This window comes from Pseudophryne corroboree, chromosome 6 (genome assembly GCF_028390025.1).
Source record: "Pseudophryne corroboree isolate aPseCor3 chromosome 6, aPseCor3.hap2, whole genome shotgun sequence".
Taxonomy (NCBI): Eukaryota; Metazoa; Chordata; class Amphibia; order Anura; family Myobatrachidae; genus Pseudophryne; species Pseudophryne corroboree.
The window spans coordinates 278,810,588-278,838,386 of record NC_086449.1 but is presented as its reverse complement, the minus strand read 5'-3'; the positions used below and the strand labels follow the sequence as shown (position 1 = coordinate 278,838,386).

At 44.3% G+C, this 27,799-nt stretch overlaps 1 protein-coding gene across 1 annotated transcript; it reads left to right on the top strand.

The window, feature by feature from the left end:
- The first annotated feature begins 8,214 nt into the window (after window positions 1–8,214).
- LOC134935190 (gastricsin-like) lies at window positions 8,215–21,771 on the top strand. Its single transcript, XM_063930409.1, has 9 exons — window positions 8,215–8,270; window positions 8,874–9,015; window positions 10,658–10,775; window positions 12,200–12,330; window positions 12,768–12,967; window positions 15,933–16,040; window positions 16,609–16,756; window positions 20,321–20,419; window positions 21,557–21,771. Exons 1-9 carry the CDS (start codon window positions 8,215–8,217, stop codon window positions 21,707–21,709), a joined length of 1,155 nt encoding a protein of 384 aa, XP_063786479.1. The 3' UTR covers window positions 21,710–21,771.
- The last annotated feature ends 6,028 nt before the right edge of the window (window positions 21,772–27,799 follow it).

The following is a 27,799-nucleotide window of genomic DNA, read 5'->3' as shown; positions in this document are numbered from 1 at the left end:
GAATACTACAGCACAATAGTCCAGTGCTGCATCTTGCTGCCCAGTGTCAGTTCTAGTATCCTCATCAGTGCTCAGCATCACTGCTCATTGTCTTGTGCTGCATTGTGGTGACCAGTATACTACAGTACAATAGTCCAGTGCTGCATCTTGCTGCCCAGTGTCAGTTCTAGTATCCTCATCAGTGCTCAGTATCACTGCTCATTGTCTTGTGCTGCATTGTGGTGACCAGTATACTACGATACAATAGTCCAGTGCTGCATCTTTCTGCTCAGTGTGAGTTCTAGTATCCTCATCAGTGCTCAGTATCACTGCTCATTGTCTTGTGCTGCATTGTGGTGACCAGTATACTAGAATACAATAGTCCAGTGCTGCATCTTGCTGCTCAGTGTGAGTTCTGGTATCCTCATCAGTGCTCAGTATCACTGCTCATTGTCTTGTGCTGCATTATGGTGCTCAGTATACTACAGTACATTACTAAAAGTCCAGTGTCTTGCGCTGCATCTTGCTGCTGTAGGGTGCTGTGGTAGTGTCCTGTCACTGTGCATAGGTCATCATCATTCCAGTCACAGTGGTATATGGTATCTATACAGTGGTATCTAATTCCAGACATTACTCCCGTCTAATTCCAGATATATTACTGGCATATAATTCCACACATTAAAAAATGGAGAACAAAAATGTGGAGGGTAAAATAGGGAAAGATCAAGATCCACTTCCACCTAGTGCTGAAGCTGTTGCCACTAGTCATGGCAGAGATGATTAAATGCCATCAACATTGTCTGCCAAGGCCGATGCCCAATGTCATAGTAGAGAGCATGTAAAATACAAAAAACAAAAGTTCAGTAAAATTACCCAAAAATCTAAATTAAAATCGTCTGAGGAGTAGCGTAAACTTGCCAATATGCCATTTACGACACGGAATGGCAAGGAACGGCTGAGGCCCTGGCCTATGTTCATGGCTAGTGGTTCAGCTTTACATGAGGATAAAAGCACTCATCCTGCCGATAGAAAAATGAAAAGAGTTAAGCTGGCAAAAGCACAGCAAAGAACTGTACATTCTTCTCAATCACAAATCCCCAAGGAGAGTCCAAATGTGTCAGCAGATGCGATGCCTGACCTTCCCAACACTGGACAGGAAGAGGTGGCTCCTTCCACCATTTGCATGCCCCCTGCAAGTGCTGGAAGGAGCACCCACAGTCCAGTTTCTGAAATTCAAATTGAAGATGTCACTGTTGAAGTACACCAGGATGAGGATATGGGTTTTGCTGGTGCTGAGGAGGAAATTGACAAGGAGGATTCTGATGGTGAGGTGGTTTTGTTTAAGTCAGGCACCCGGGGAGACACCTGTTGTCCGTGGGATGAATAAGGCCATTGACATGCCTGGTCAAAATACAAAAAAAAAATCACCTCTTCAATGTGGAATTATTTTAACAGAAATGCGGACAACAGGTGTCAAGCCATGTGTTGCCTTTGTCAAGCTGTAATAAGTAGGGGTAAGGATGTTAACCACCTCGGTACATCCTCCCTTATATGTCACTTGGAGCGCATTCATCAGAAGTCATTGACAAGTTCAAACTTTGGGTGACAGCGGAAGCAGTCCACTGACAACTAAATCCCTTCTTCCTCTTGTACCCAAGCTCCTGCAAACCACTCCACCAACTCCCTCAGTGTCAATTTCCTCCTTAGAAACGCCAATAGTCCTGCAGGCCATGTAGTCCTGCAGGCCATGTCACTGGCAAGTCTGACGAGTCCTCTCCTAACTGGGATTCCTCCGATGGATCCTTGAGTGGAACGCCTACTGCTGCTGTTGCTGCTGGCGCTGCTGTTGTTGCTGCTGGGAGTCGATCATCATCCCAGAGGGGAAGTTGGAAGACCACTTGTATACTTCCAGTAAGCAATTGACTGTCCAGCAGTCATTTGCGAGGAAGATGAAATATCACAGCAGTCATCCTGTTGCAAAGCGGATAACTCAGGCCTTGACAACTATGTTGGTGTTAGATGTGCATCCGTTATCTGCCATTAGTTCACATGGACTTAGAGAATTGCTTGAGGTAGTGTGTCCCCGGTACCAAATCCCATCTAGGTTCCACTTTTCTAGGCAGGCGATACCGAGAATATACACAGACGTCAGAAAAAGAGTCACCAGTGTCCTAAAAAAATGCAGTTGTACCCACTGTCCACTTAACCACGGACATGTGGACAAGTGGAGCAGGGCAGACTAAGGACTATATGACTGTGACAGCCCACTGGGTAGATGTATTGCCTCCCGCAGCAACAACAGCAACAGTGGCACCAGTAGCAGCATCTCGCAAATGCCAACTCGTTCCTAGGCAGGCTACGCTTTGTATCACCGCTTTCCATAAGAGGCACACAGCTGACAACCTCTTACGGAAACTGAGGAACATCATCGCAGAATGGCTTACCCCAATTGGACTCTCCTGGGGATTTGTGACATCGGACAACGCCACCAATATTGTGCGTGCATTACATGTGGGCAAATTCCAGCATGTCCCATGTTTTGCACATACAATGAATTTGGTGGTGCAGACTTTTTTAATAAAATGACAGGGGCATGCAGGAGATTCTGTCGGTGGCCCGAAGAATTGCGGGCCACTTTCGGCATTCAGCCACCGCATGCCGAATACTGGAGCACCAGCAAACACTCCTGAACATGCCCTGCCATCAACTGAAGCATGAGGTGGTAACAAGGTAGAATTCAACCCTCTATATGCTTCAGAGGATGGAGGAGCAGCAAAAGGCCATTCTAGCCAATACATCTGCCTATGATATAGGTAAAGGAGGGGGAATGCATCTGACTCAAGCGTAGTGGAGAATGATTTCCATGTTGTGCAAGGTTCTCCAACCCTTTGAACTTGCCACATGGGAAGTCAGTTCAGACACTGCCACCCTCATCAGGCTTTTGCAGAAGCAGCTGGAGAGATTGAAGGAGGTGCTAAAATGGAGCGATTCCGCTAGGCTTGTTAGACTTGTGGATGGAGCCCTTCATTCACTTAACCAGGATTCACGGGTGGTAAATATGTTGAAATCAGAGTACTACATTTTGGCCACCATGCTCAATCCTAGGTTTAAAGCCTGCATTGTATCTCTCTTTCTGGCAGACACAAGTCTGCAGATGTTCAAAGACCTGCTGGTGAGACACTTGTCAAGTCAAGCGGAACGTGACCCGCCAACAGCTCCTCCTTCATTTTCTACCGCCACTGGAGTTGCCAGGAAAAGGAAAACATTTCCAAAACCACCCACTGGCAGTGATGCAGGGCAGTAAGGAGCAAGTGCTGACATCTGGTCCGGACTGAAGGACCTGCAAATGATTACTGACATGTCGTCTACTGTCACTGCATATGATTCTGTCACCATTGAAAGAATGGAGAAGGATTATATGAGTGACAGCATCACTGTAGGCATGTCAGACAGTCCGTACGTATACTGGCAGGAAAAAGAGGCAATTTGGAGGCCCTTGCACAAACTGGCTTTATTTTACCTAAGTTGCCCCCCCCCCTCCAGTGTGTACTCTGAAACAGTGTTTAGTGCAGCCAGTAATTTTGTCAGCGATTGGTGTAGGAGGTTACTTCCACAAAATGTGGAGAAGATGATGTTCATCAAAATGAATTATAATAAATTCCTCAGTGGAGACATTTATCAGCAATTGCCTCCAGAAAGTACACAGGGACCTGTGATGGTGGATTTTAGTGGGGACAAATTAATACTCTGAGGAGGAGGATGTACACAGTGAAAGGGGTGAGGAACTGGACGATGAGGAGGAGGTGGACATTTTGCCTCTGTAGAGCCAGTTTGTGCAAGGAGAGATTGATTGCTTCTTTTTTGGTGGGGGCCCAAACCAACCAATCATTTCAGCCACAGTCATGTGGCAGACCCTGTCGCTGAAATTATGGGTTTGTTAAAGTGTGCATGTCCTGTTTATACAACATAAGGGTGGGTGGGAGGGCCCAAGGACAATTCCATCTTGCATCTCTTTTTTTTTTAATTATCTTTGCATCATGTGCTGTTTGGGGATTATTTTCTTAAGTGCCATCCTGTCTGACACTGCTTTGCACTCCTAGATGGGCCAGGTGTTTGTGCCGCCCACTTGGGTCGCTTAGCTTAGTCATCCAGCGACCTTGGTGCAAATTTTAGGACTAAAAATAATATTGTGAGGTGTGAGGTGTTCAGAATAGACTGGAAATGAGTGGTAATAATGGTTATTGAGGTTAATAATACTATAGGATCAAAATGACCCCCAAATTCTATGATTTAAGCTGCTTTCTAGGGTTTTTTGAGAAAAAACCCCACCCAAATACAAAACGCACCCTAATCCGACAAAAATTCTTAAGGGAGGTTTTGCCAAAACGTGTCCGAATCCAAAACACGACCGCGGAACCCAATCCAAAACCAAAACCAAAAACCCAAAAAATGACCGCTGCACATCTCTATTCTAAATACATTAAAGCTCTCATATAAATGTCTCAGGAACACAAGAACACATCCTTTACCGTGTATCTAGCTGAATCGCTAGTATACACAAATGAGGCTTTATTATTTAGAACCTTTTTTACAAACAGGATCTGATGTGTCAAAGTCGAAAATATTACACCTACACTCAACACGTGCAAACACCACACAGAGTGGCCTCTGTGTGGGTGCGTACTCACCGTGCGTGCGCATACCCGCATGCTGCGTGCATTGGCTCGGACCTTGGACTGAGGGAATGTCTAAATACTGTTGTTTGCACCAATTGTTTGGGAGTTGTATACTGAGTCAACAGATACTGGACTGTCATTGTTACACTAGAGGTCAGAACACACAAGAACACAATATAACATACTCATACACAAGCCAGACTATTGTTTCCTTAATACCTTTCAAGATTACCAAAAAAGGTGACATGACATTGATGTATGATATATCAAATGTATAACATTGATATTCTCGTACACATAGTTTAAACACATCTAACCCATGGTTATATATATATTTCATAACTAACTGTAATAGCAGGAAACTATATATAAATATATATATATATATATATATATATATAAATATCCATGAAGAACGGCACTGGCAGCATATATGAGATGCAAAAGAAGCTGTATTAGTAGGTAGACGTTTCGAGGCTCACGCCCCGTCCTCAGTACCAAATACAATTGTATCGCAGAGCGGCTACAAAATCATTTTGTGCCATTTCAGAGTAGCTCCAGACCTACTCAGCGCTTGCGATCACTTCAGACTATTCAGTTCCTGTTTTGATGTCATGAACACGTCCTGCGTTCGGCCAGCCATGCCTACGTTTCCCCAGCCACGCCTGCGTTTTTATCTGGCACGCCTGTGTTTTTAGGCTCACTCCCAGAAAACGGTCAGTTGACACCCAGAAACGCCCATGGCATGTCAATCACTCTGCGGCCAGCAGTGTAACTGAAAAGCTTTGCTAGACCTTGTGTGAAACTACATCATTCATTGTAATAGTACGATGCGCGTGTGCAGAAGTGCCGTTTTTTTGCCTGATCGCTGCGCTGTGACCGAAATCTGCTAGCGAACAACTCGGAATGACCCCCATTGTCTCATATTGTGGCAATAAGTTATTAGCAATACCGGATTCATGTATGATAATTTGGTGGGTTTAACTGGTCTCGGGGCGGGAACTCAGATGTAAACAACAGTAATCACATCTCAGGACTTAGTCATCGCCCACCGGTTGAGCTGACCAAAGATCCCCAGTGCACTGGATATGTCCCACCCCCGGACCAATGGAAGAAGAGCTTACATTTCCCATTGTATTGTTTTTGGACCCATTGTTTAAAAGAGGCTTCCTGGCCAGGCTCAGTGCTAATTCTCTGAAGGTCATCTTGCTAAGACAGACTGAGTCCTAGGTCCAGGAGTGCTCACGAACAAACGTATGTATTATTGGTTGTAGCTCTTCTCTGTGATATTGTTGCATTTCTGTGTATATCCCTTTTATTTGTTGCTGCGATGGACCACAACATAACATATACAACTGGTGTCGCATTCCATTCTTGTTTGGGTATAGAAGTGTATCCAGCCACACGTGTCGCTGTATAGTGCGCATACTGTGTCGGAATGCATACACTACGTGCATTCGTGTCGTAGGGGTATTATCTGCATTCAGCGGCCGCAGCGGCCCGCACCATAGTATTATAAGGTACTGCTTTTTCCCTGGAAGTTAAATGAACTTAACAGATGTTCCCCCGCTCCCTGATGACATCATTGTCAATGCTATCGATTGGGTATATTACTCAAAGTGGGTATTTAAGCCCCTCTAGGGATGGTATATAGAATAGTTCTGTATTGTATTAGCGATAGGTTCTATTATATGTTTTTAAACATGTTATTGATTGTCAGCTGTCAATCATGTTGGGTCATTAATCATGTGACCTTAAGGGGTATAAATATGGCCTCTGGTGAAGCTCCACACTTGGACAAAGGATCTATATCCAAAACACGTCAATGGTGGAGATATAGCTGCGGGCTCCTCTCTGGTTGGCCAGGATACGTAAGATTTTTTTTTGTAAAACTTTGTGGTGTTTACCATCACCTCTAGTTCTGAACCTAGGAGGTTAATTACCACCAGTGTACTTCCTGTAACCAACCTCTGAGCTAAATGCCCCCTGATAAGGAATTTACTTTTATTCCTCTTGTATATATTTTGTATATTTTTTATATATAGTGCTACCTTTTATGAATTCTTGTGGCTATTACAACTAATAAAACCGTTTTTTTAACTACATGGACTTGAGAAGTGTTCGTGGTCCTATATAAAGCTGGATATTGAAATAATTGGATCTATGAGTACCAGCCCAAATAAACTTATGGGAACATAAGGACCTATACTAAAGTCAGTGCGGTTTGAATTACTTGTTCTGTGTGTCATCCTGGGTTTGGTCAAGACTCTGTCGTGGTCCATATACATAAAGAAACCTTTGAGTGCGCATATGGCAGTCCCTAGAGGTCAGTGTCACAACAATTTTTGCTTAGGAGAACCCCTTTTGTTTCCTTGTGGTATACCTTCACCTCAAGCCTATATTTAGTAAAGATTTGGAATAATTACACTCATTTCCTGTCTACAAGTAAGCAGAGACTGATTTCACAAATTATCTGTTATTGTGAAGAAGGACATTTGAGACTCTATTTCCTTCAAACAGAGCCTGAGTTCTATTTCGTTTTACATTGAGTTAGAGAGGAGTGTGGCTCTGAAGTGTAACTGGGCAGCAGTTGTTTTTGGGTGCAAGTGAATAACCATTGTATGTTTTTCTTTTGGTTTAGAGTTTATAGATATGCCATAGAAAATCTGGTCAATTACATACCATTTACCCCTGAATGGGCTAATCTAGGTATCTTGCCCCAAGCTCAACGAGTGTTCTGAGGTTGCAGCAAACTACTATTACATTTGAGCTCTGCAGCTAAAGAAGACTATCCTACAAGTCTGGAACCACTGAGAAACACCCTCACTCTCTTTATTTAAAGAAAAAAAATATATATTTTTTTCGAATGGATTGGATTGAGGCACCCTTAGATAAAGAATCTAGAGTAGCTAAATTCTTCGATCTTTGGGAAAGTAATATTTAATTTCTTCCCACCCAGACTAAGAACTTGCTTATCAAAAAGTTTTTCAACAACTACAGTACTGGCAGTCAATGATCCGCCAATACAGAGTGATTGATTTTGGGGTTTCGCGCGGCATGTCCTACATCTTAGGTTCTATTTGGATTGATATATATTTTGTACTATACATGGTGCATAATTGTAAGATTTGTATACGTTTTATTGTACCTGGTCATATTTCATTGTGATTCATTCGTGAGACAAAGGTCATTGGAAACACATGTTTTAAGCTACAGAATCACTAATAAAAATGTTTTGAAAAGAAAGAAAAAACATTCAAATGTCCTACAGGTGTTGTATAAACCTGAAGGTTAAATACATTGTATATTAAATGATGGAAAATGGCACTTTGATATCACTTAATAAAAGCTCTTATCTTAAGCAACCCAACATTTTGCCAAATGGCGGTGATGTTGACTTGGCATAATTATGCTTGGCACGAAGGTAAACAAACACAGTACAGCGACTGTGTAGGGTGATATTTGCTGATAATGTAACTAGTTTCACTATATAAACGTAGATCCCACGAATCAAACACTAGCTGGGTTCTACTGGTGAGGTTGGAGGAAAACTGCAGTCATGAAAATTTTAATCTTCGCTCTCGTTTGTTTGCAGCTCTCAGAGGGGCTTGTGAGGTAAGTCCATCAGACGGGGCATACTTCTAATAAAAAGAAAATTATCTTGTTTAATACTTTTGTTATATGTTGCTTTAAAACTAACACACAAAAAATTAATTATGTTGTTGGTCATTTTGTTCAATTCAATCAAATTAACTGTTCTTTGTGTAGTATGTAGCCCATCCTAATCAAGCCGAATCAGATGAGATGGGATGCTAGCAGTGTGGGTTTTATGAGGCAGGATTGAAGATTTGGTGTGATCACCTCACACAGGAGTTTCTTGTGTCAGCTGGCATTGGTCATTCCTTAGATAATGAGGCCAATTTACTTTTTATGATCATACTGGATAAAAGCAATAAAGTGTTATCTGTGCCTTCCACACATGCTGCCAAACATGAGCGGCCAGTATTATTGATGTAATAGCAAAATGCAACTAATGGACACACTACTGTGAAAATCTGTTCTCCTGTTTATTGTAAGATCAGGCTCCCTATCATAGATATTTAACTTTTGCGCAGATCTGCATTTCATTGGGAATTGTAAATAGCTCCTAAATATACAAAACATTCTATGATAGTGCTCATCAGCAATTATATTTATGATTTTTATGCTCATTTTCAGAGTTCCTCTGACCAAGGGAAAGTCCATCCGACAGAACATGAGGGAAGCTGGAGTGCTGGGAAAGTACCTGCAGTCTCACAAGATTGATCTGTCTCATAGATACATGGGTTATGCTGTTGCTTCTGAATCCATGTACTTTGATGTATGTCAGATATAGCTCTGTCTATTTTTTGTACATGTATTTATTAAGGCTTCTTTAGAGCCAAGGCACTATTTTCATAATAAAGGCACTTTTTTGGTTATATGTGTAAAATACACCCAAAGAGTCTATTTTGCAAATATGACTTTTATTATTATTATTATTATTATTATTATTATCATCATCATTTTTAGTATTATCTGCTTAAATTCATAATACATTGAAGAGATCATGACATGATACAAACCATTACATACAAAGAAATGAAGCAGAAGATAGAAAGACTGACTTAACGAAATGTACTTACACTGTAAGGAACATGGGTTACACATGATAAATAAGGTAGTAAGCTGGGACGTGCAGTGAGGTAAATGGCTCAGGAGACACCGGCTAGCACCAGAGCTAGATTTACACATAATATATATATGCCAAAGGGTTCATGTGGGCACTATACACATGTGCAGCAGTATAAACGCCTGGAAATTTGGTGAGTTTTGATAAGAGAAGTGCAGAAAAGATAGGCAGTGGAGGCATTGCCACACCTGCCATAGACTTTTTACTTCACAGTTTTAACTATAAAAATGATTAGAATAATACAAAGAAGATGTTTCTAACATATTCTTTGTAGTTTTTTTATATACTTTATACAGTCAAACCTCTGGTGCAACTGCCTCACCCCATTGCACATCACTGGTAGTAAGATAACATTGCATTGCTGGTGGGGAAAGTGCAGATGGCTGTTGTTAGACAGTAGCATTATTGGCCTCCAATAATAAAGCAGTTATTATCTAGCACTTGCCCTCCTTGCTGCAATTCCATTGTTGATATATTGGGCATATGGAGACCTCTCCCTACCACCACCAGTGCGCTGTAAACCTGAGAAACTGATCAGCACAAATACCACTTACATAGAGGGACCTGGTATACAGTGTGGGACTGGGGCATGAAGGGCCCACCAGGAGAATGCCGTGATACGGGCCCATACTACAAGGGGTGTAGTCATCCACCAATGTGGGTGTGGTTAGCCACCTTAGATGGACTTGGTCAACCAAAATAGAGGATACAGCTGGCAAAGAACAGGGCCACTCTATAAAAGAGAGGCCACCCATTTTGATTGGCAGGAGTGCTAATCTTGGTGTAGTTCCCATAGAAACCCAAGTTCACCCATGGCACTGCCCCTCCTAGGTAGTGAGCATATAGTAGAGAAACAATATATAATTTAAGTATATGATCCGGAACCTGGCCCCCAGAGGAGGGGGAGGGCCCTCGGTAATTGGACCCACTGGGGATTTTCTCATGATATTTATCTATATGTCATTCCAACCCTGCTGCTATAGAAAAACAATTGCATATACCTTATTGCATTTTTGATATAAGCATACCATAAATACAAACATACAGTACACCCCATATAACATAAGAAATCCTCATTTGCAAATTGCATTGTATAACAATTATATAGTTTTCATGGAAGATATGCTTGTAACTGGTACTAACAATTTACTAATTTTCTTAGCATTAGGACAATATTTTCTGGTGGGCACTTGTAGTCTGTGCGCCCAAACACACTGATATGTATTAAAAACACGAGTTTCATTAAGAGGTTACATTTAATCTAATTACATGACATATCTTTGTACTGCAGACATATTACTATGGGCCAATAAGCATTGGTACTCCTCCCCAGAACTTCTTGGTTCTTTTTGATACAGGATCTTCCAACCTCTGGGTTCCTTCAACATACTGTACAAGTACAGCTTGCAGTGAGTATCTGACATGTTCAATAATTTTCTACAGGAGCATTGCCTTACCAATCTCTGGATTTATATGATGAAATAACTGTAACTATTTTATTAGCTGTTTGATTAAGAGCTTAAAATGAGAAAATACGCTTTTGACTTTTTTAACCAGTTTTTGTTCAATTTTTGATTCTTCATATTTTTGGCTTGGGCGGAGGGAGTTCAATAATAAGAGAAGTTTGTAAATAATTTGCAGAAGGGAAAAGAGTGCACATTTCAGGGGCTGACTATATTATGTGGAAACATCTACAACCTTCTCTACTCTTCAGAAAGGTTTGAGGTTTGCACCAGCTCTTAGCTACCCATTGGGGGTAATTCTGAGTTGTTCGCTCGCTAGCTGCTTTTAGCAGCATTGCACACGCTAGGCCGCCGCCCTCTGGGAGTGTATCTTAGCTTAGCAGAAGTGCGAACGAAAGATTAGCAGAATTGCGAATAGAAAATTCTTAGCAGTTTCTGAGTAGCTCCAGACTTACTCAGCCATTGCGACCAGCTCAGTCCTTTTCGCTCCTGGTTTGACGTCACAAACACACCCAGCGTTTGCCCAACCACTCCCCCGTTTCTCCAGCCACTCCTGCGTTTTGCAACTCGAACGCCTGCGTTTTTCCGCACACTCCCATAAAACGGCAAGTTACCGCCCAGAAACACCCACTTCCTGTCAATCACACTACGATCTGCACAGCGATGAAAAAGCTTTGTTATGCCGTGAGTAAAATACCTAACTTTTGTGTAAAATAACTAAGTGCATGTGCTCTGCGAGCCTTGCGCATGCGCAGTAAGCGACTAATCGCAGTATAGCGAAAATCGGCAACGAGCGAACAACTCGGAATGACCCCCCATTATTCGATCTTGTCCTATGCATGTAATGCAAAGCAATTTCCACGTTCCTCTTGCACTACAGAAACATTTCAACTCTGTAGGCTGTTAGAGATTTAAAAAAGGGGGATAATACTTGGAGTTAATCGTGTAGTCTAGGAAAAGGAGGCTAATTGTAAGAAAAAGTAGCAATTCCTGTAAATATCATTTTCTTGCACATTTTAATATTTCTAGTTAATTAAAAAAACTCTACTACTTTCAATGTTGCAAGAATACATTGCCTATTCCGGAGGTTCTCACACATGGCACCCAAGGCACCCCAACAGTCCAGGTTTTAGGTATATCCATGGCTCAGCACAGATGGTTAAATCAAACCGACTGAGGTGCTAATTAAGTCACCTGTGGCCAAGCATGGATATACTTAAAACCTGGACCATTGGTGTGCCTTGAGGACAGCATTTGAGAACCTCTGTCCTACTCAATAGAAGCTTCTAAAATGAAAGGATCATAAAAGGAGCATTTCTACAAATATGACATTTAACATGTAATATGCTCCCTTTTTTTTTTTTCTTCAGCAAATCACCATACATTTAACCCAAGCCAGTCCTCCACTTACACTTCCAATGGACAACGCTTTAACATGGGATATGGCGGTGGAAATGTTGCCAGCAGTGTCACTGGCGTGTTTGGATATGATACTGTCTATGTAAGTAGTGTTATATGGGTGTCTCTGGATTATACCCGCAACAGCAAAGAGCAGTGAAACACCCTTACAGATATTCTTTTATGAAGCTGGCCACACATGTCAGATTAAAGGGTTTAACCACTACTCTAGTAAAATGTCCAATTTGGGCACACAACTATATCTCTCCTGGCATCACTGGTGCCTTTTTATTGTGGCCGGAAGACAACTGAGTACACACACACACACACTCACGCACAAGCCCATAATTGCCACCTACTGAACACAACTATTTTGATAAACATATTAATTTATCAGTTACTGAGGTTATGTTTTAAGTCCCTTAAACAGCCCTATACTGCCGCCTATACTGCAGGTTTTGTCTGCCTTAACCTACTGTATGTATAGCAGCATTTCCAAATTTAATTACCAATTTATTTATTTTGATTCCATTTGCCTAGATTCAAGGTCTTACTATAACAAACCAAGAATTTGGATTGACCATTACAGAACCCAGTGGCAACTTCTATTACTCTCCATTTGATGGTATACTGGGATTGGCTTATCCTGGCCTGTCAGTGGATGGTGCTGGCACTGTTATGCAAGGAATACTGCAGGAGAATCTCCTGAACCAGCCCATGTTCAGTGTCTACCTTGGCAGGTATGCGGTTTGTCTCTGTTTATATGCTATAAATTTATAGATGTAGTAGCGTCTGCTGCAGTGAACAGAAAGTTCAAGGATAATGGGAAATCCCTGGCATTTAATTTCAGATATGGCATTCATTTGTCATGGTGTACTTTCACAGCAATAAACTCTGCTATATCTGAAGAGATTCAATCAAGAGAATATAAATGTATTTCTGCTATAAACATGATTAGTACCTAGGTACCTGCATTACCATTTTGCTGAACAAACATGAAGGGTTGTGCTCATTACCATTGGAAGCTGTTACTCACATTGGGCTCTTGATAGCACCTGGCCATAAGCAGGACAATGCACTTACATGAAAAAGTGCATTTACATGCATATGCGCAGTTACATACATCTCAAGATGCACCCAGCTGTAAATCGCTACTATATGTACCATGTGTACATTTGATGAGTGTTTATATTAATACCCCACAATAGCATAGAGAAAGAGTAGTGGTAGTGTACAGGTGTCGAATGATAATATTAATACTAAGGAGGTGATGTATCAAACCTTCTAAAAAGGACAAGAGAAGAAGTTGCCAATAGTAACCAATCGGTTTCTAGTTATCATTTTATAGTATGCACGTTATAAATGATAGCTATAAACTGCTTGGTTGCTATGGGCACAGGTCCTTTTCAGAAGGTTTAATACATCTCCCTCTATCTCCCTCTATATGTGGAAGTCACATTAAACTATTTTTATACAGTATATTAATGTAATTGAATGTCTTGACAATTATTGCATATATTAATATACTATACTAGTTTTCAAAATGACGCAACAACATAACAGTATTGTCAGCGCCATTGGCTGTGCACATCCGAGCGGAGCAACACTAGAATTGCTCTGTTGGGCGCCATCTAGTGGCCGCCAGCGTGCAAAACACTTGAATTCCCTCCATAGAGGTGAGGAGCAGCGTCAGCCTCTTATTATATAGGATTATTATCATTAAACACAAATGTCCAACATCTGCTGACAATAACTGATAAATATTTAAGTATGTATTTGTGCAGATTAATTAATTAATTAATCAATCCAATGGCCCAGTAATTGAGAAATACATTCAGAACATAGAGATGCTTATTTAGTTCCAAAATAAAAACAGGTCTGGGTTTTTTCTTTTGGCAGTATTTTTGAAAAGTGCTTGCCATAATTTAGTTTCTTATATTGTGCCTTTTTGCCCATCCCATTATTTACTTATACAATATTGTGTGTAAACGAGAATTCAACTCAAACATTATTTGTACTTTATTATGGGAGTAGTAAACTATGTCCTTTTTTATCATGGCTGCAAGCAGAGATATACTCAAATATTTAGCCCCCTGGGCTGTTGTTACTGTTTGCTCCCTCCCACCACATCTTCCTTACCTCAATCTCTGCCACATGCTATAAAATAAATACGTCTACACACATAATTAAGATAATCAGAGATTTATTTATGCTGGCAGGCATGTAGATGTTAGCATACCTCTTTGCCAACACCCAGAAGAATTACAAAAATGAAACAAAAAATATCTTGAACTAGAAGCCTCCATCCTAATATCCCTACATAAACACTGCCTGGGGATCAGACTTGAAATCTGTCCCTGGCTGAACTGTTCATTCATGTCACCCTATAGTTGCACTGTATGTATATGGCTTGAAACAGTTTCAACACTTGAGCTCAGACATCTTGCTGACTGCAATTGTCTGCGCACATGTTTAGCATTCATGAATGATGCCAGCATGGAGTGTGTGAGCAGGGTAAATACCTGTCACTGGAACAAGGAAGGACAAGCTAGATAATTCTATGGCATATGAGGGAATATGTACAATGTTGGTTCCCAAAAGTGGTGTTGTTCAAACCATTTCCCTGTACCTTGCAGCCCCATGCCCCCAACTGTATAAGAAAGCAGGGCCGGTTCTACACCTTGTGCGCCCAGTGCAAAAGTGTCCACTGGCGTCCCCCCACCGGTGGCAAAACAGTTAGTGCGCGCCAAAAAACAGGAGCATGGCCTCATAGAGGAGTGGCATGGCCACAGTTATGCCCCTAGATTTGCCCCAAGTAGTTGTGCCCCCTGTTGCTGTGCCCCCAGTAGTTGTGCCCCCTGTCACTGTCAAACACACACAAAAATAAAAAAACAATACTTACCACTGCCCCGCTCCTGCTTCCCGGCTGCAGCGGACACCCACACAGCCCACGGCGTCTGCTGCAGCCGGGGAGTGAGGAGCGGGGTGAGGGTAGGTGGCGGTGCCTGCGAGGTGACTGCGGCCTCGCCCCCAGGCCGCAGCGCCCCAGGGCGCAGGCACTGCTTGCCCGCACCAAGAACCGCTCCTGTACGAAAGCCCAATGATAAAAGTGGTCTGAAATACGTTGTCTTATGGCCCATACACACGGTGAGATTCGGGCTATGCCCGATTCTCACTATGCGACAGTGGCTAGGTCGGCATCGCACGCACATAATGAGTGTGCTTCCGATACTGACTACGTGCGATTTTGGCTAAGTGTCAATTTTGACTATCTCTTCTATAGAGATAGTCAAAATTGACTTGCCAGCACAGTCTATCTAGGCTTGCGATGCCGACCGCGGCATCGAATCGGGATCGCATAGTGACTTTCACCTTGCGATATGCACTAACTTTTCTTACGATTTTGACTATATAGTCAAAATCGTAAAAAAATATCTCACCGTGTGTACACACCATTAGCTTTGACTTTAAAAAACATAAAAGATACCCAAGACTTGCTATTTATATTATACAGACACATGGAAAAAGGTCAGAAGTGTACCCCTATTCCCACAGCCACTCACCAATTTTTCTGTAAGCATTTGTATTTTTTTTTAAATATGTGTTTTTATTCATACTTCTATGATACCAGCTAACTTAACATTAATATGGCATACTTTTGCTATCATACTAAACTAATGTACTTACACTTCTCTTTTTCTGCAGCCAATCAGGTGAAGTTACTTTTGGAGGCGTGAATACCAACCTCTACACTGGCCAGATCAGCTGGGTGCCACTCTCAAACCAACTCTACTGGCAGATTGCTCTTCAGGAGTAAGTTTCCTGTAATTCCCTAATTTGACTTTAACAAACCACCCTATGCATCATACAGTAGTTTCAACTGTTTCAGAATTATACGATTGAAATTATAGCAGAGCTGACATGGGGTCTGATTCTGAGTCATATCATGTAGACAATATCATTGGTAGGGCCCCCCCAGAAGTTAGTTGCCCTGGGGCCCCCACAAACTTTAATCCAGCTCTGCCTTGATGTCAGACAATAATTGTAATGGTGACTAGTTAGATGACATCACATGATTTCTTTGCTACAATGTACTCCCCAGTAAGAGGGACAGTGCATTTTAGTGCATTGTCTGGGAGAAATGGAGACTTACAGCATACATGTTTTATTCATGATGGTGAACTAGCAACTGGCATTTGTCCAAGTCTGAAATGGATGTACCGCACATGTCACATACCCTCCAACGTGACCCATTCCATTAGGTACAAAATGCTCTGATGCTGGACTTCCTTGCCAGTGGCATTTGCAGAGCTGAGGTTGCAGTGTAGCCCAATATTCATGTATTTTGCCTTTTTTACTAAAATAGAGTTTATTTCTCCAGATTTTCCATCAATGGACAAGCTACCGGCTGGTGTAGCAATGGTTGCCAGGCCATTGTAGATACTGGAACAACCCAGCTCAACATCCCTTCACCATACATGCAACAGCTCCTGCCATACCTTGGCATTCAACAGACTCAGAATGGAGGAGTAAGAATAAAATATTATTATACAACATTTTACTTAGGTCTTGTAACATGTACACATAGGTGTGCGCAGCACATTTTATAAGGGGGTGCACCATTGGATGGGCGTGACAAGCACCGCCCATTGGGCATGTCTAGTGCCACCCATCAGGCGTGTCTAGCGCCGCCCATCAGGAATGTCTCTCGCCGCCTATTGGCATTCACTGCATATAGGAAATTTTATTAAATAGAGTCAGGGCCGGTGCAAGGTCTCACTGCACCCTAGGCAAAGCTTCAACCTAGCGCCCCCTATCCTGCAAACCCCACCACCACCACCTCTCGGAGGGAAGATGCAGGTGGTCACTAGGTGGGCTGGGGTGAATTGCATCATTATACATATACAGAGAGAAGCAACAACAATTTTAAAGTGAAAAAGTATATTGTAACCATAGTCACAAAATGTTGTGACTTTGTTCAGCAGCAGTCAGTGCGGTGTAAATGGAGGAGGCTGCATAGATTTCCTTCACTTTTTTGCTAGATTAATACAGTGGTGCCCTCCAGGGGCCGGCGCCCATAGGCAACCGCCTAAAGCTGCCTAATGGTAGAGCCGGCCCTGAATAGAGTACAGTGAGGGCTGGCAGATGGTTATGTCAGTAATGGTGCTGGACTGGTGTGTGCTAATCCTGCCTAGCTGTGGATCCATCCTGTCATGCCTGTTCCTCCTATAGCTGCTCCTCTTTGGTGGACAATCCTACACATAGCTCGCAAAACCCCCTCCCGCCCACAATTTCACCTCTTGTTGCTCCCCTGATGCTCCGCATCACCTCACACCCTCTCCTGGTGCTCTGCTTCACCTCACACCCTCCCCAGATTCTCCGTATCATCTCTCCCTCTCCCCTGATGCTCCGCATCACCTCTCTCCAGATGCTCCACATCACCTCTCCCCCTCCCCTGATTCTCTGCATTGCCTCTCACTGTCATGACAGCCAGTGGCGGAACTTGCGCCAATGCAACCAGTGCACTGCACTGGGGCCAAACGCAGTGAAGGGGCCCAAAGCTGCTGGGTTCATAATGTGTCACACTGACTCATTATGACGCTGCCCGAACCTTCTCCACAGGCTGCCATTAACATCGCACAGCACGCCACCACATATTTTGTGCCATGCTGCAGGTGAAGGGTGAGGAGGGACGATCTCCCATCTCCTTCCTTCGCCTCTCGTATACCCATAGGTATCGAAACAGGGAAGAGGTGTGTGGGGGGGCAAATGAGAAGAGGCACAGGCGTGGGTTAGGGGGACGCTTACCCCCGGATTCCCGCGGGTGACTACTGCTGTAAAAATCAATGTGCTGCTGCTGCCTGCTGTTCCCCATGTCCTCCTGGCCGGCTGTTCACTGATACATTACTGGGAGAAGGCGTGGTCATGCTGAGCCTGCTGGGACATCCCCGCCTCCTTCCAGTAATGTATCAGTGAAGAGCCGGCTAGGAAGACATGGGGCATAAAAGGCTGTGGCAGCACATTGATTTTTACAGCAAGAGTCGCCCGGAGGTAAGCACCGCTTACCTTCACTGGGGAGGTGGGGAGGTTTGGGGGGAGCTCCAAAATGATTTTTTTCTACGCCCCCCCACCTCAAAACATTCCGGTGCCCCTGCGTATACCTCCTCCTCTACTTAGATATTGTGCTGCTGCCGGAGTGATGCTGAGTGCCTGGCCAAAGGGGGATGAGGGGCCGCTCTCCCTGCTCCTCCCCACATACTCAATAATACAGACTGTGTGGGACAGCGTGGATACAGCGGGAGGAGGGGCTGCTCTCTCAGCTCCTCACTGCCTTTTCATACTTACATTCCACCCCCATCGCCTGACATCCTCAGCGCCAAAAGTGATTGCGAGGGAAGCAGAGGCACTCACTGCCCATCTCCACGCTCAGCATCAGCCCCGGATTGTACAAGCCAGAGGCCAGGTAGAAAAAAAAACAATGCTATAGTACTACAAGTGACAAGTGCTGTGCAGCCTCTCTCTTTGTCTGTCCTCTCTCCCCTCCTTGGCCCCCTCTCATTCCCTCTGTCCTCTTAAGTGAGCACTCTCTCTCCTATGGCCCCCTCTCTCTCATCTCTCTCCCCCTCCTCCTCTCCCTGTACCCCCCCCCTCTCTCTGTCCCCCATCTCTCTCCATCCCTCCCTTCTCTCTCCATCCCTCCGTTCTCTCTGTCTCTCTCTCCATCTTCCCCCTCTCCATCTCCCCAACTCTCTGTTTCCCTGTTACCCCCCTCACTTTCTCAGTCTCTCCCTCTCCTCTCTCTCCCACCTTCTTCCCCTCCTTCCACTCTCTCTCATCCCCCCCCCTCTCTCTCCATCTCCGCACTTCTCTCTCTCCCCCCATCTCCCATCTCTCTTTCTACTCCCCTGCACCTCTCTTCATTCTTCTTCAACCCTCTCTCTCTCCATCTCCCCCTTTATTGTTTCCCATTCACCCCTCTCTCTCCATCCCAGCATCCCCCCTCTCTTTCTCTGTCAGCCTCTCTGCTCATCTATCCCCTCTCTCTCTTTCTCAGTCTCCCCCTCTCTCTGTCTCCAACTCCCTCTCTCCATCTCTGCCCTTCTCTCCATCTCTGCCTCTCTCTCTTTCCCTCCGTCTCTCATCTCTCTCTCTGTTCTCCTGCACCTCTCTCTCTCTTCATTCCTCTTCACCCATCTCTCTCTCCATCTCCCCCTATCTCTCTGTCTCCCCCTCTTTATCTGTCACTCCCTCTTTATGTCACTCCCTTCTCTGTCTCTCTGACTCCCTCACTTTGTCTTCCCCTCACTCTCTCTGCCCCCCCTCTCCCTCCGTCTCTCATCTCTCTTTCTGTGTCCCTCTTTTCTTTCATCTTCACACCCCCTCTCTATCTCCCTCCCTCTGTATCTCCTACCCTCCTTCCCTCTCCTCTTCCCTAACATAATTCCTCCTTTACCCTAACATAAGTATTGTCTCTCATCAGCGCTCATGTTACAGCTGCTTGTTTTTTTTATTTCTGCCTATCTCCCAGACTGATACCTTCATTTCATGTCTCAGTGGACCCTGCCAACTCAGTTTACCACCTTTACTCCTTCCTACAGAAACCTCTCATACCCTCTGCCTCTCCTCTTCACTTTCTCCCAGTCACCCTTTGCATCCTCCAATGCCTCTCCCTGGCACCCACTTCTACTCCCTCTCACCCTCTCCCTGTCACCTTTTTCCTATCACCCATTGGCTCTCCCTTTCACCAACTTTCCATATCCCTGTCACCTCCCCATCACCTCTGCTTCATCTCCGTCATCCTATACCTCTCCCTGACACCCACTGTCATGTGGCATATTGTGAACTTGGAGTGGGGTAGAGGAGGGGGGCCCAAAGCATAGTTTTGCACCTGGGCCCACCACTCACAAGTTCAGCCACTGATGACAGCAATATGACAGACCTCTGTAGTTTGCAGAGATATGTTGCATATAGATTGCATGTTGGCACTGTACACATATTTTACATAGCATAGACTATACTTACTGTACATAACGATACTTCTTGATAAACATGTTTGTTTTTGTACCTCAAGTTTACACTGTTTTCTTTTTTAGTATTATGTTAACTGCAACAATCTTCAAAATATGCCAACTCTGAGCTTCACTATGAATGGTGTATCTTTCCCATTGCCGCCATCTGCTTACATCGTTCAGGTAAAGTCATTGTGATATTTCATACTTATTCTATCTGCTATCTACATCTTAACATGGTTTGTCTAGGTGCAAATTTCTGCCTTTTAGCTGGATTGTTCCTAAACCTACAGTATAGTAACTGAGGCTCACAATGTGCTGTTAACTGTCAGGGGCTCTGCAGCAGTTGCTTAAAGATCCGAAATGCGAACCCTTACGCCAGGCATTCCCAACCACGGTCCTCAAGGCATACCAACAGTGCAGGTTTTAGGGATATCTAGGCTGTAGCACAGATGTTTAAATCAAAATAACTGAGCTACTAATTAAGTCAGAAAAAAAGCAATTGGTTTCCCCAGAACCCTGAATGATAACAGTAACCAGATATAAATCCCACATGATAATAGAATTCAGAGATCTTCGTTACACATATTTGCGCAAATGTGTGGTTAAGCCCCAAAGCCAGTTTTTTACACTGGTATGCCACGCTGGGCTTTCTGGCTCATTCTGGTGTTTTGGGGTGCCACACCCTGCACCTAGATATAGTGCTAGGGACCCCAAATATACAGAGAGGCCTTGATGTGGCTTTGGGGCTTAACCACACATTTGCGCAAATATGTGTAACGAAGATCTCTGAATTCTATTATCATGTGGGATTTATATCTGGTTACTGTTATCATTCAGGGTGCTGGGGAAACCAATTGCTTTTTTTCTTGCTCAGAAATACCCCTTCCTTTTGAGCACCTGAATGATATCACTAAGCTAATTGAGCATTTACCAATCTATATGTCTACTAATTAAGTCACCTGTGCTGAAGCCTGGATATCACTAAAAGCTGCACTGTTGGTGTGCCTTGAGGACCGTGGTTGGGAATGCCTGCCTTAGGCAATAGTACCATAAATGTGGCCTTTCTTGGAAAAATGCATTTGTTGTATGTTCTAAATCCAATTCCAAACTGAAAACAGGAAATATCCACATACGCCTTATCGTTCACTATATTACAGATGCTGGACATATAGTACATATACTGTATTTTCTTTAGATACTCAGATAGTTGACTTTTCTTAGTTAGGCATACAGACTGATATACCTATGTACATAACAGTATGTTAAATAAAATAATATCAAGCAAAAAATGATGGTTACCTATATTACTCATTGTAGGAGAAAGGATACTGCTCTGCCAACTTCCTGAGTATCAGCCTTCCAGCTCAGAATGGAGACCCACTGTGGATTCTGGGAGATGTTTTCCTGAGGCAGTATTATTCAGTTTACGACTTTGGAAACAACCAGGTTGGCTTTGCTCCTGTGGCATAGGTCGCCTACTGTTAACACCAGGGTGTGAAACAGGATATGACATAATTACTGTATATCTGAAAAGATACATCAATCTACTACATCACAATTTTCTTTTGAGGATTTCTTTTCTTTCTAAACTGTTTCTGACAATAAACTGACTGCAAAATTGAAATTTTTGAATTGTTTTGTTTTTTTAATCTTTGTTTCCTGTAGTCATTGATTGAGGAAGCACTAATTACAGGATATGAACACAGGATTGTAGTCCATTATCTATTCTATGCTAACATTTTCCAAATTACTTTTGTTCTGCATTTGAGCAAAATGCAGAGATTTTGTCACTATTGCTCTTATTCTTATAGCACAGACATCGTAATCCAAATTGTGTGGGAGGAAAGTTGATTCTGTTATAGGCCCTACACACTGGCCGACATTACTCAAAGATATGAACGATCTTGTTCATTAATGAACGAGATACCGTTCATATCTTTGAGTGTGGAGGCACCAGCGATGAACGATGCACGGCCCCGCGCTCGTTCATCGCTGGTGACCCATCGGCTGGGCATGCAGGCCAATATGTACGATCCCGTCCATATTTGCCTGCACTGCTACGGAGCCGGGTGACGGGGGGAGTGAAGAAACGTCACTCCCCCCATCACTGCTCCCCGCCGCCGGGTCGCCCGTCGGCCGTATCCGCTGTCGGGCAGCTTGGCGGCAGATTGGCCAATATGTAGGGCCCTTTACAATTCCCTCTCGTTATGCAGCCAGTTAGAAAAAGTCCAAAAAAAAAACTTCCCACTTGTGAGATTTTTCCACACCCCAGTATACTTAGAAAGTGTACCCTTATTGTTTTGGTTACTAACATTGCTTATTTTCTTAATATCATATAAAGAAAGAATCATTGTCCAAATTTCTTTAGTGGACTTGGTGATTCTAACATATTGCTATGACATTTTTATTATGTGTTTTAGTATGTGCAAGGGCCATAACATATTATATTATGCCCCAGTTCAGATTTCAGCTCCACTGTCATTATGTTTAATTATTAAGAATTATCTCAGTGGAAATGAAATTCATCTGCATTGTACAGCATTGTACTGTGTTGTCTATCATGGACACTGCACCTGATTCTACTGCACCAGCATGGACACCACACCTGCATTCAACTGCACCAGCATGGACACCACACCTGCATTCTACTGCACCAGCATGGACACCACACCTGCATTCTACTGCACCAGCATGGACACCACACCTGCATTCAACTGCACCAGCATGGACACCACACCTGCATTCTACTGCACCAGCATGGACACCACACCTGCATTCAACTGCACCAGCATGGACACCACACCTGCATTCAACTGCACCAGCATGGGCACCACACCTGCATTCTACTGCACCAGCATGGACACCACACCTGCATTCAACTGCACCAGCATGGGCACCCGCACCTGCATTCTATTGCACCAGCATGGCCACCTGCACTTGCATTCTATTGCACGAGCATGGACACCTGCACCTGCTCATAAGAGCATGCAGGTATGTACAGTAGCTCTGGCCTGAGAATAGCCATACATGCTGCTGCGGCTGTAGTTACACCCCAGCTTGAGACATTTATTGTATTACAAATGAAGATCTGTAACAGAATCAATTTTCCTCACACATAATTTGGATTGTAATGCATGTGCTGTATTCTTTTGGTGAGGGGGTAGTTTTAAAATGTCAGGGTCTTTTGGTCCACAGAACTTTCCAGGATTTTTAGAAGTAAATTATCTTGTCAGTAAAAGACCTCAAACACAGCTTTAGAACTGCTCATAAATAGAGATGAGCGCCTGAAATTTTTCGGGTTTTGTGTTTTGGTTTTGGGTTCGGTTCCGCGGCCGTGTTTTGGGTTCGAACGCGTTTTGGCAAAACCTCACCGAATTATTTTTGTCGGATTCGGGTGTGTTTTGGATTCGGGTGTTTTTTTCCAAAAACACTAAAAAACAGCTTAAATCATAGAATTTGGGGGTCATTTTGATCCCAAAGTATTATTAACCTCAAAAACCATAATTTACACTCATTTTCAGTCTATTCTGAATACCTCACACCTCACAATATTATTTTTAGTCCTAAAATTTGCACCGAGGTCGCTGTGTGAGTAAGATAAGCGACCCTAGTGGCCGACACAAACACCGGGCCCATCTAGGAGTGGCACTGCAGTGTCACGCAGGATGTCCCTTCCAAAAAACCCTCCCCAAACAGCACATGACGCAAAGAAAAAAAGAGGCGCAATGAGGTAGCTGTGTGAGTAAGATTAGCGACCCTAGTGGCCGACACAAACACCGGGCCCATCTAGGAGTGGCACTGCAGTGTCACGCAGGATGGCCCTTCCAAAAAACCCTCCCCAAACAGCACATGACGCAAAGAAAAAAAGAGGCGCAATGAGGTAGCTGACTGTGTGAGTAAGATTAGCGACCCTAGTGGCCGACACAAACACCGGGCACATCTAGGAGTGGCACTGCAGTGTCACGCAGGATGTCCCTTCCAAAAAACCCTCCCCAAACAGCACATGACGCAAAGAAAAAAAGAGGCGCAATGAGGTAGCTGTGTGAGTAAGATTAGCGACCCTAGTGGCCGACACAAACACCGGGCACATCTAGGAGTGGCACTGCAGTGTCACGCAGGATGTCCCTTCCAAAAAACCCTCCCCAAACAGCACATGACGCAAAGAAAAAAAGAGGCGCAATGAGGTAGCTGTGTGAGTAAGATTAGCGACCCTAGTGGCCGACACAAACACCGGGCCCATCTAGGAGTGGCACTGCAGTGTCACGCAGGATGTCCCTTCCAAAAAACCCTCCCCAATCAGCACATGATGCAAAGAAAAAGAAAAGAAAAAAGAGGTGCAAGATGGAATTATCCTTGGGCCCTCCCACCCACCCTTATGTTGTATAAACAAAACAGGACATGCACACTTTAACCAACCCATCATTTCAGTGACAGGGTCTGCCACACGACTGTGACTGATATGACGGGTTGGTTTGGACCCCCCCCAAAAAAGAAGCAATTAATCTCTCCTTGCACAAACTGGCTCTACAGAGGCAAGATGTCCACCTCATCTTCACCCTCCGATATATCACCGTGTACATCCCCCTCCTCACAGATTATCAATTCGTCCCCACTGGAATCCACCATCTCAGCTCCCTGTGTACTTTGTGGAGGCAATTGCTGCTGGTCAATGTCTCCGCGGAGGAATTGATTATAATTCATTTTAATGAACATCATCTTCTCCACATTTTCTGGATGTAACCTCGTACGCCGATTGCTGACAAGGTGAGCGGCGGCACTAAACACTCTTTCGGAGTACACACTTGTGGGAGGGCAACTTAGGTAGAATAAAGCCAGTTTGTGCAAGGGCCTCCAAATTGCCTCTTTTTCCTGCCAGTATAAGTACGGACTGTGTGACGTGCCTACTTGGATGCAGTCACTCATATAATCCTCCACCATTCTATCAATGTTGAGAGAATCATATGCAGTGACAGTAGACGACATGTCCGTAATCGTTGTCAGGTCCTTCAGTCCGGACCAGATGTCAGCATCAGCAGTCGCTCCAGACTGCCCTGCATCACCGCCAGCGGGTGGGCTCGAATTCTGAGCCTTTTCCTCGCACCCCCAGTTGCGGGAGAATGTGAAGGAGGAGATGTTGACAGGTCGCGTTCCGCTTGACTTGACAATTTTGTCACCAGCAGGTCTTTCAACCCCAGCAGACCTGTGTCTGCCGGAAAGAGAGATCCAAGGTAGGCTTTAAATCTAGGATCGAGCACGGTGGCCAAAATGTAGTGCTCTGATTTCAACAGATTGACCACCCGTGAATCCTTGTTAAGCGAATTAAGGGCTGCATCCACAAGTCCCACATGCCTAGCGGAATCGCTCCGTGTTAGCTCCTTCTTCAATGCCTCCAGCTTCTTCTGCAAAAGCCTGATGAGGGGAATGACCTGACTCAGGCTGGCAGTGTCTGAACTGACTTCACGTGTGGCAAGTTCAAAGGGCATCAGAACCTTGCACAACGTTGAAATCATTCTCCACTGCACTTGAGACAGGTGCATTCCATCTCCTATATCGTGCTCAATTGTATAGGCTTGAATGGCCTTTTGCTGCTCCTCCAACCTCTGAAGCATATAGAGGGTTGAATTCCACCTCGTTACCACTTCTTGCTTCAGATGATGGCAGGGCAGGTTCAGTAGTTTTTGGTGGTGCTCCAGTCTTCTGTACGTGGTGCCTGTACGCCGAAAGTGTCCCGCAATTTTTCTGGCCACCGACAGCATCTCTTGCACGCCCCTGTCGTTTTTTAAAAAATTCTGCACCACCAAATTCAAGGTATGTGCAAAACATGGGACGTGCTGGAATTTGCCCATATTTAATGCACACACAATATTGCTGGCGTTGTCCGATGCCACAAATCCACAGGAGAGTCCAATTGGGGTAAGCCATTCCGCGATGATCTTCCTCAGTTGCCGTAAGAGGTTTTCAGCTGTGTGCGTATTCTGGAAAGCGGTGATACAAAGCGTAGCCTGCCTAGGAAAGAGTTGGCGTTTGCGAGATGCTGCTACTGGTGCCGCCGCTGCTGTTCTTGCGGCGGGAGTCCATACATCTACCCAGTGGGCTGTCACAGTCATATAGTCCTGACCCTGCCCTGCTCCACTTGTCCACATGTCCGTGGTTAAGTGGACATTGGGTACAACTGCATTTTTTAGGACACTGGTGAGTCTTTTTCTGACGTCCGTGTACATTCTCGGTATCGCCTGCCTAGAGAAGTGGAACCTAGATGGTATTTGGTAACGGGGGCACACTGCCTCAATAAATTGTCTAGTTCCCTGTGAACTAACGGCGGATACCGGACGCACGTCTAACACCAACATAGTTGTCAAGGACTCAGTTATCCGCTTTGCAGTAGGATGACTGCTGTGATATTTCATCTTCCTCGCAAAGGACTGTTGAACAGTCAATTGCTTACTGGAAGTAGTACAAGTGGGCTTACGACTTCCCCTCTGGGATGACCATCGACTCCCAGCGGCAACAACAGCAGCGCCAGCAGCAGTAGGCGTTACACGCAAGGATGCATCGGAGGAATCCCAGGCAGGAGAGGACTCGTCAGACTTGCCAGTGACATGGCCTGCAGGACTATTGGCATTCCTGGGGAAGGAGGAAATTGACACTGAGGGAGTTGGTGGGGTGGTTTGCGTGAGCTTGGTTACAAGAGGAAGGGATTTACTGGTCAGTGGACTGCTTCCGCTGTCACCCAAAGTTTTTGAACTTGTCACTGACTTATTATGAATGCGCTGCAGGTGACGTATAAGGGAGGATGTTCCGAGGTGGTTAACGTCCTTACCCCTACTTATTACAGCTTGACAAAGGGAACACACGGCTTGACACCTGTTGTCCGCATTTCTGGTGAAATACCTCCACACCGAAGAGCTGATTTTTTTGGTATTATCACCTGGCATGTCAACGGCCATATTCCTCCCACGGACAACAGGTGTCTCCCCGGGTGCCTGACTTAAACAAACCACCTCACCATCAGAATCCTCCTGGTCAATTTCCTCCCCAGCGCCAGCAACACCCATATCCTCCTCATCCTGGTGTACTTCAACACTGACATCTTCAATCTGACTATCAGGAACTGGACTGCGGGTGCTCCTTCCAGCACTTGCAGGGGGCATGCAAATAGTGGAAGGCGCATGCTCTTCACGTCCAGTGTTGGGAAGGTCAGGCATCGCAAACGACACAATTGGACTCTCCTTGTGGATTTGGGATTTCAAAGAACGCACAGTTCTTTGCGGTGCTTTTGCCAGCTTGAGTCTTTTCAGTTTTCTAGCGAGAGGCTGAGTGCTTCCATCCTCATGTGAAGCTGAACCACTAGCCATGAACATAGGCCAGGGCCTCAGCCGTTCCTTGCCACTCCGTGTGGTAAATGGCATATTGGCAAGTTTACGCTTCTCCTCCGACAATTTTATTTTAGGTTTTGGAGTCCTTTTTTTTCTGATATTTGGTGTTTTGGATTTGACATGCTCTGTACTATGACATTGGGCATCGGCCTTGGCAGACGACGTTGCTGGCATTTCATCGTCT

Bases quoted from the DNA above. Each gene is read 5' to 3' on its own strand.
- LOC134935190 (XM_063930409.1), top strand. From the start codon at position 8,215: ATGAAAATTTTAATCTTCGCTCTCGTTTGTTTGCAGCTCTCAGAGGGG. The intron at 12,968-15,932 runs GTATGCGGTTTG...CTTTTTCTGCAG, and splicing joins TTCAGTGTCTACCTTGGCAG to CCAATCAGGTGAAGTTACTT. The intron at 16,757-20,320 runs GTAAGAATAAAA...TTTCTTTTTTAG, and splicing joins AACAGACTCAGAATGGAGGA to TATTATGTTAACTGCAACAA.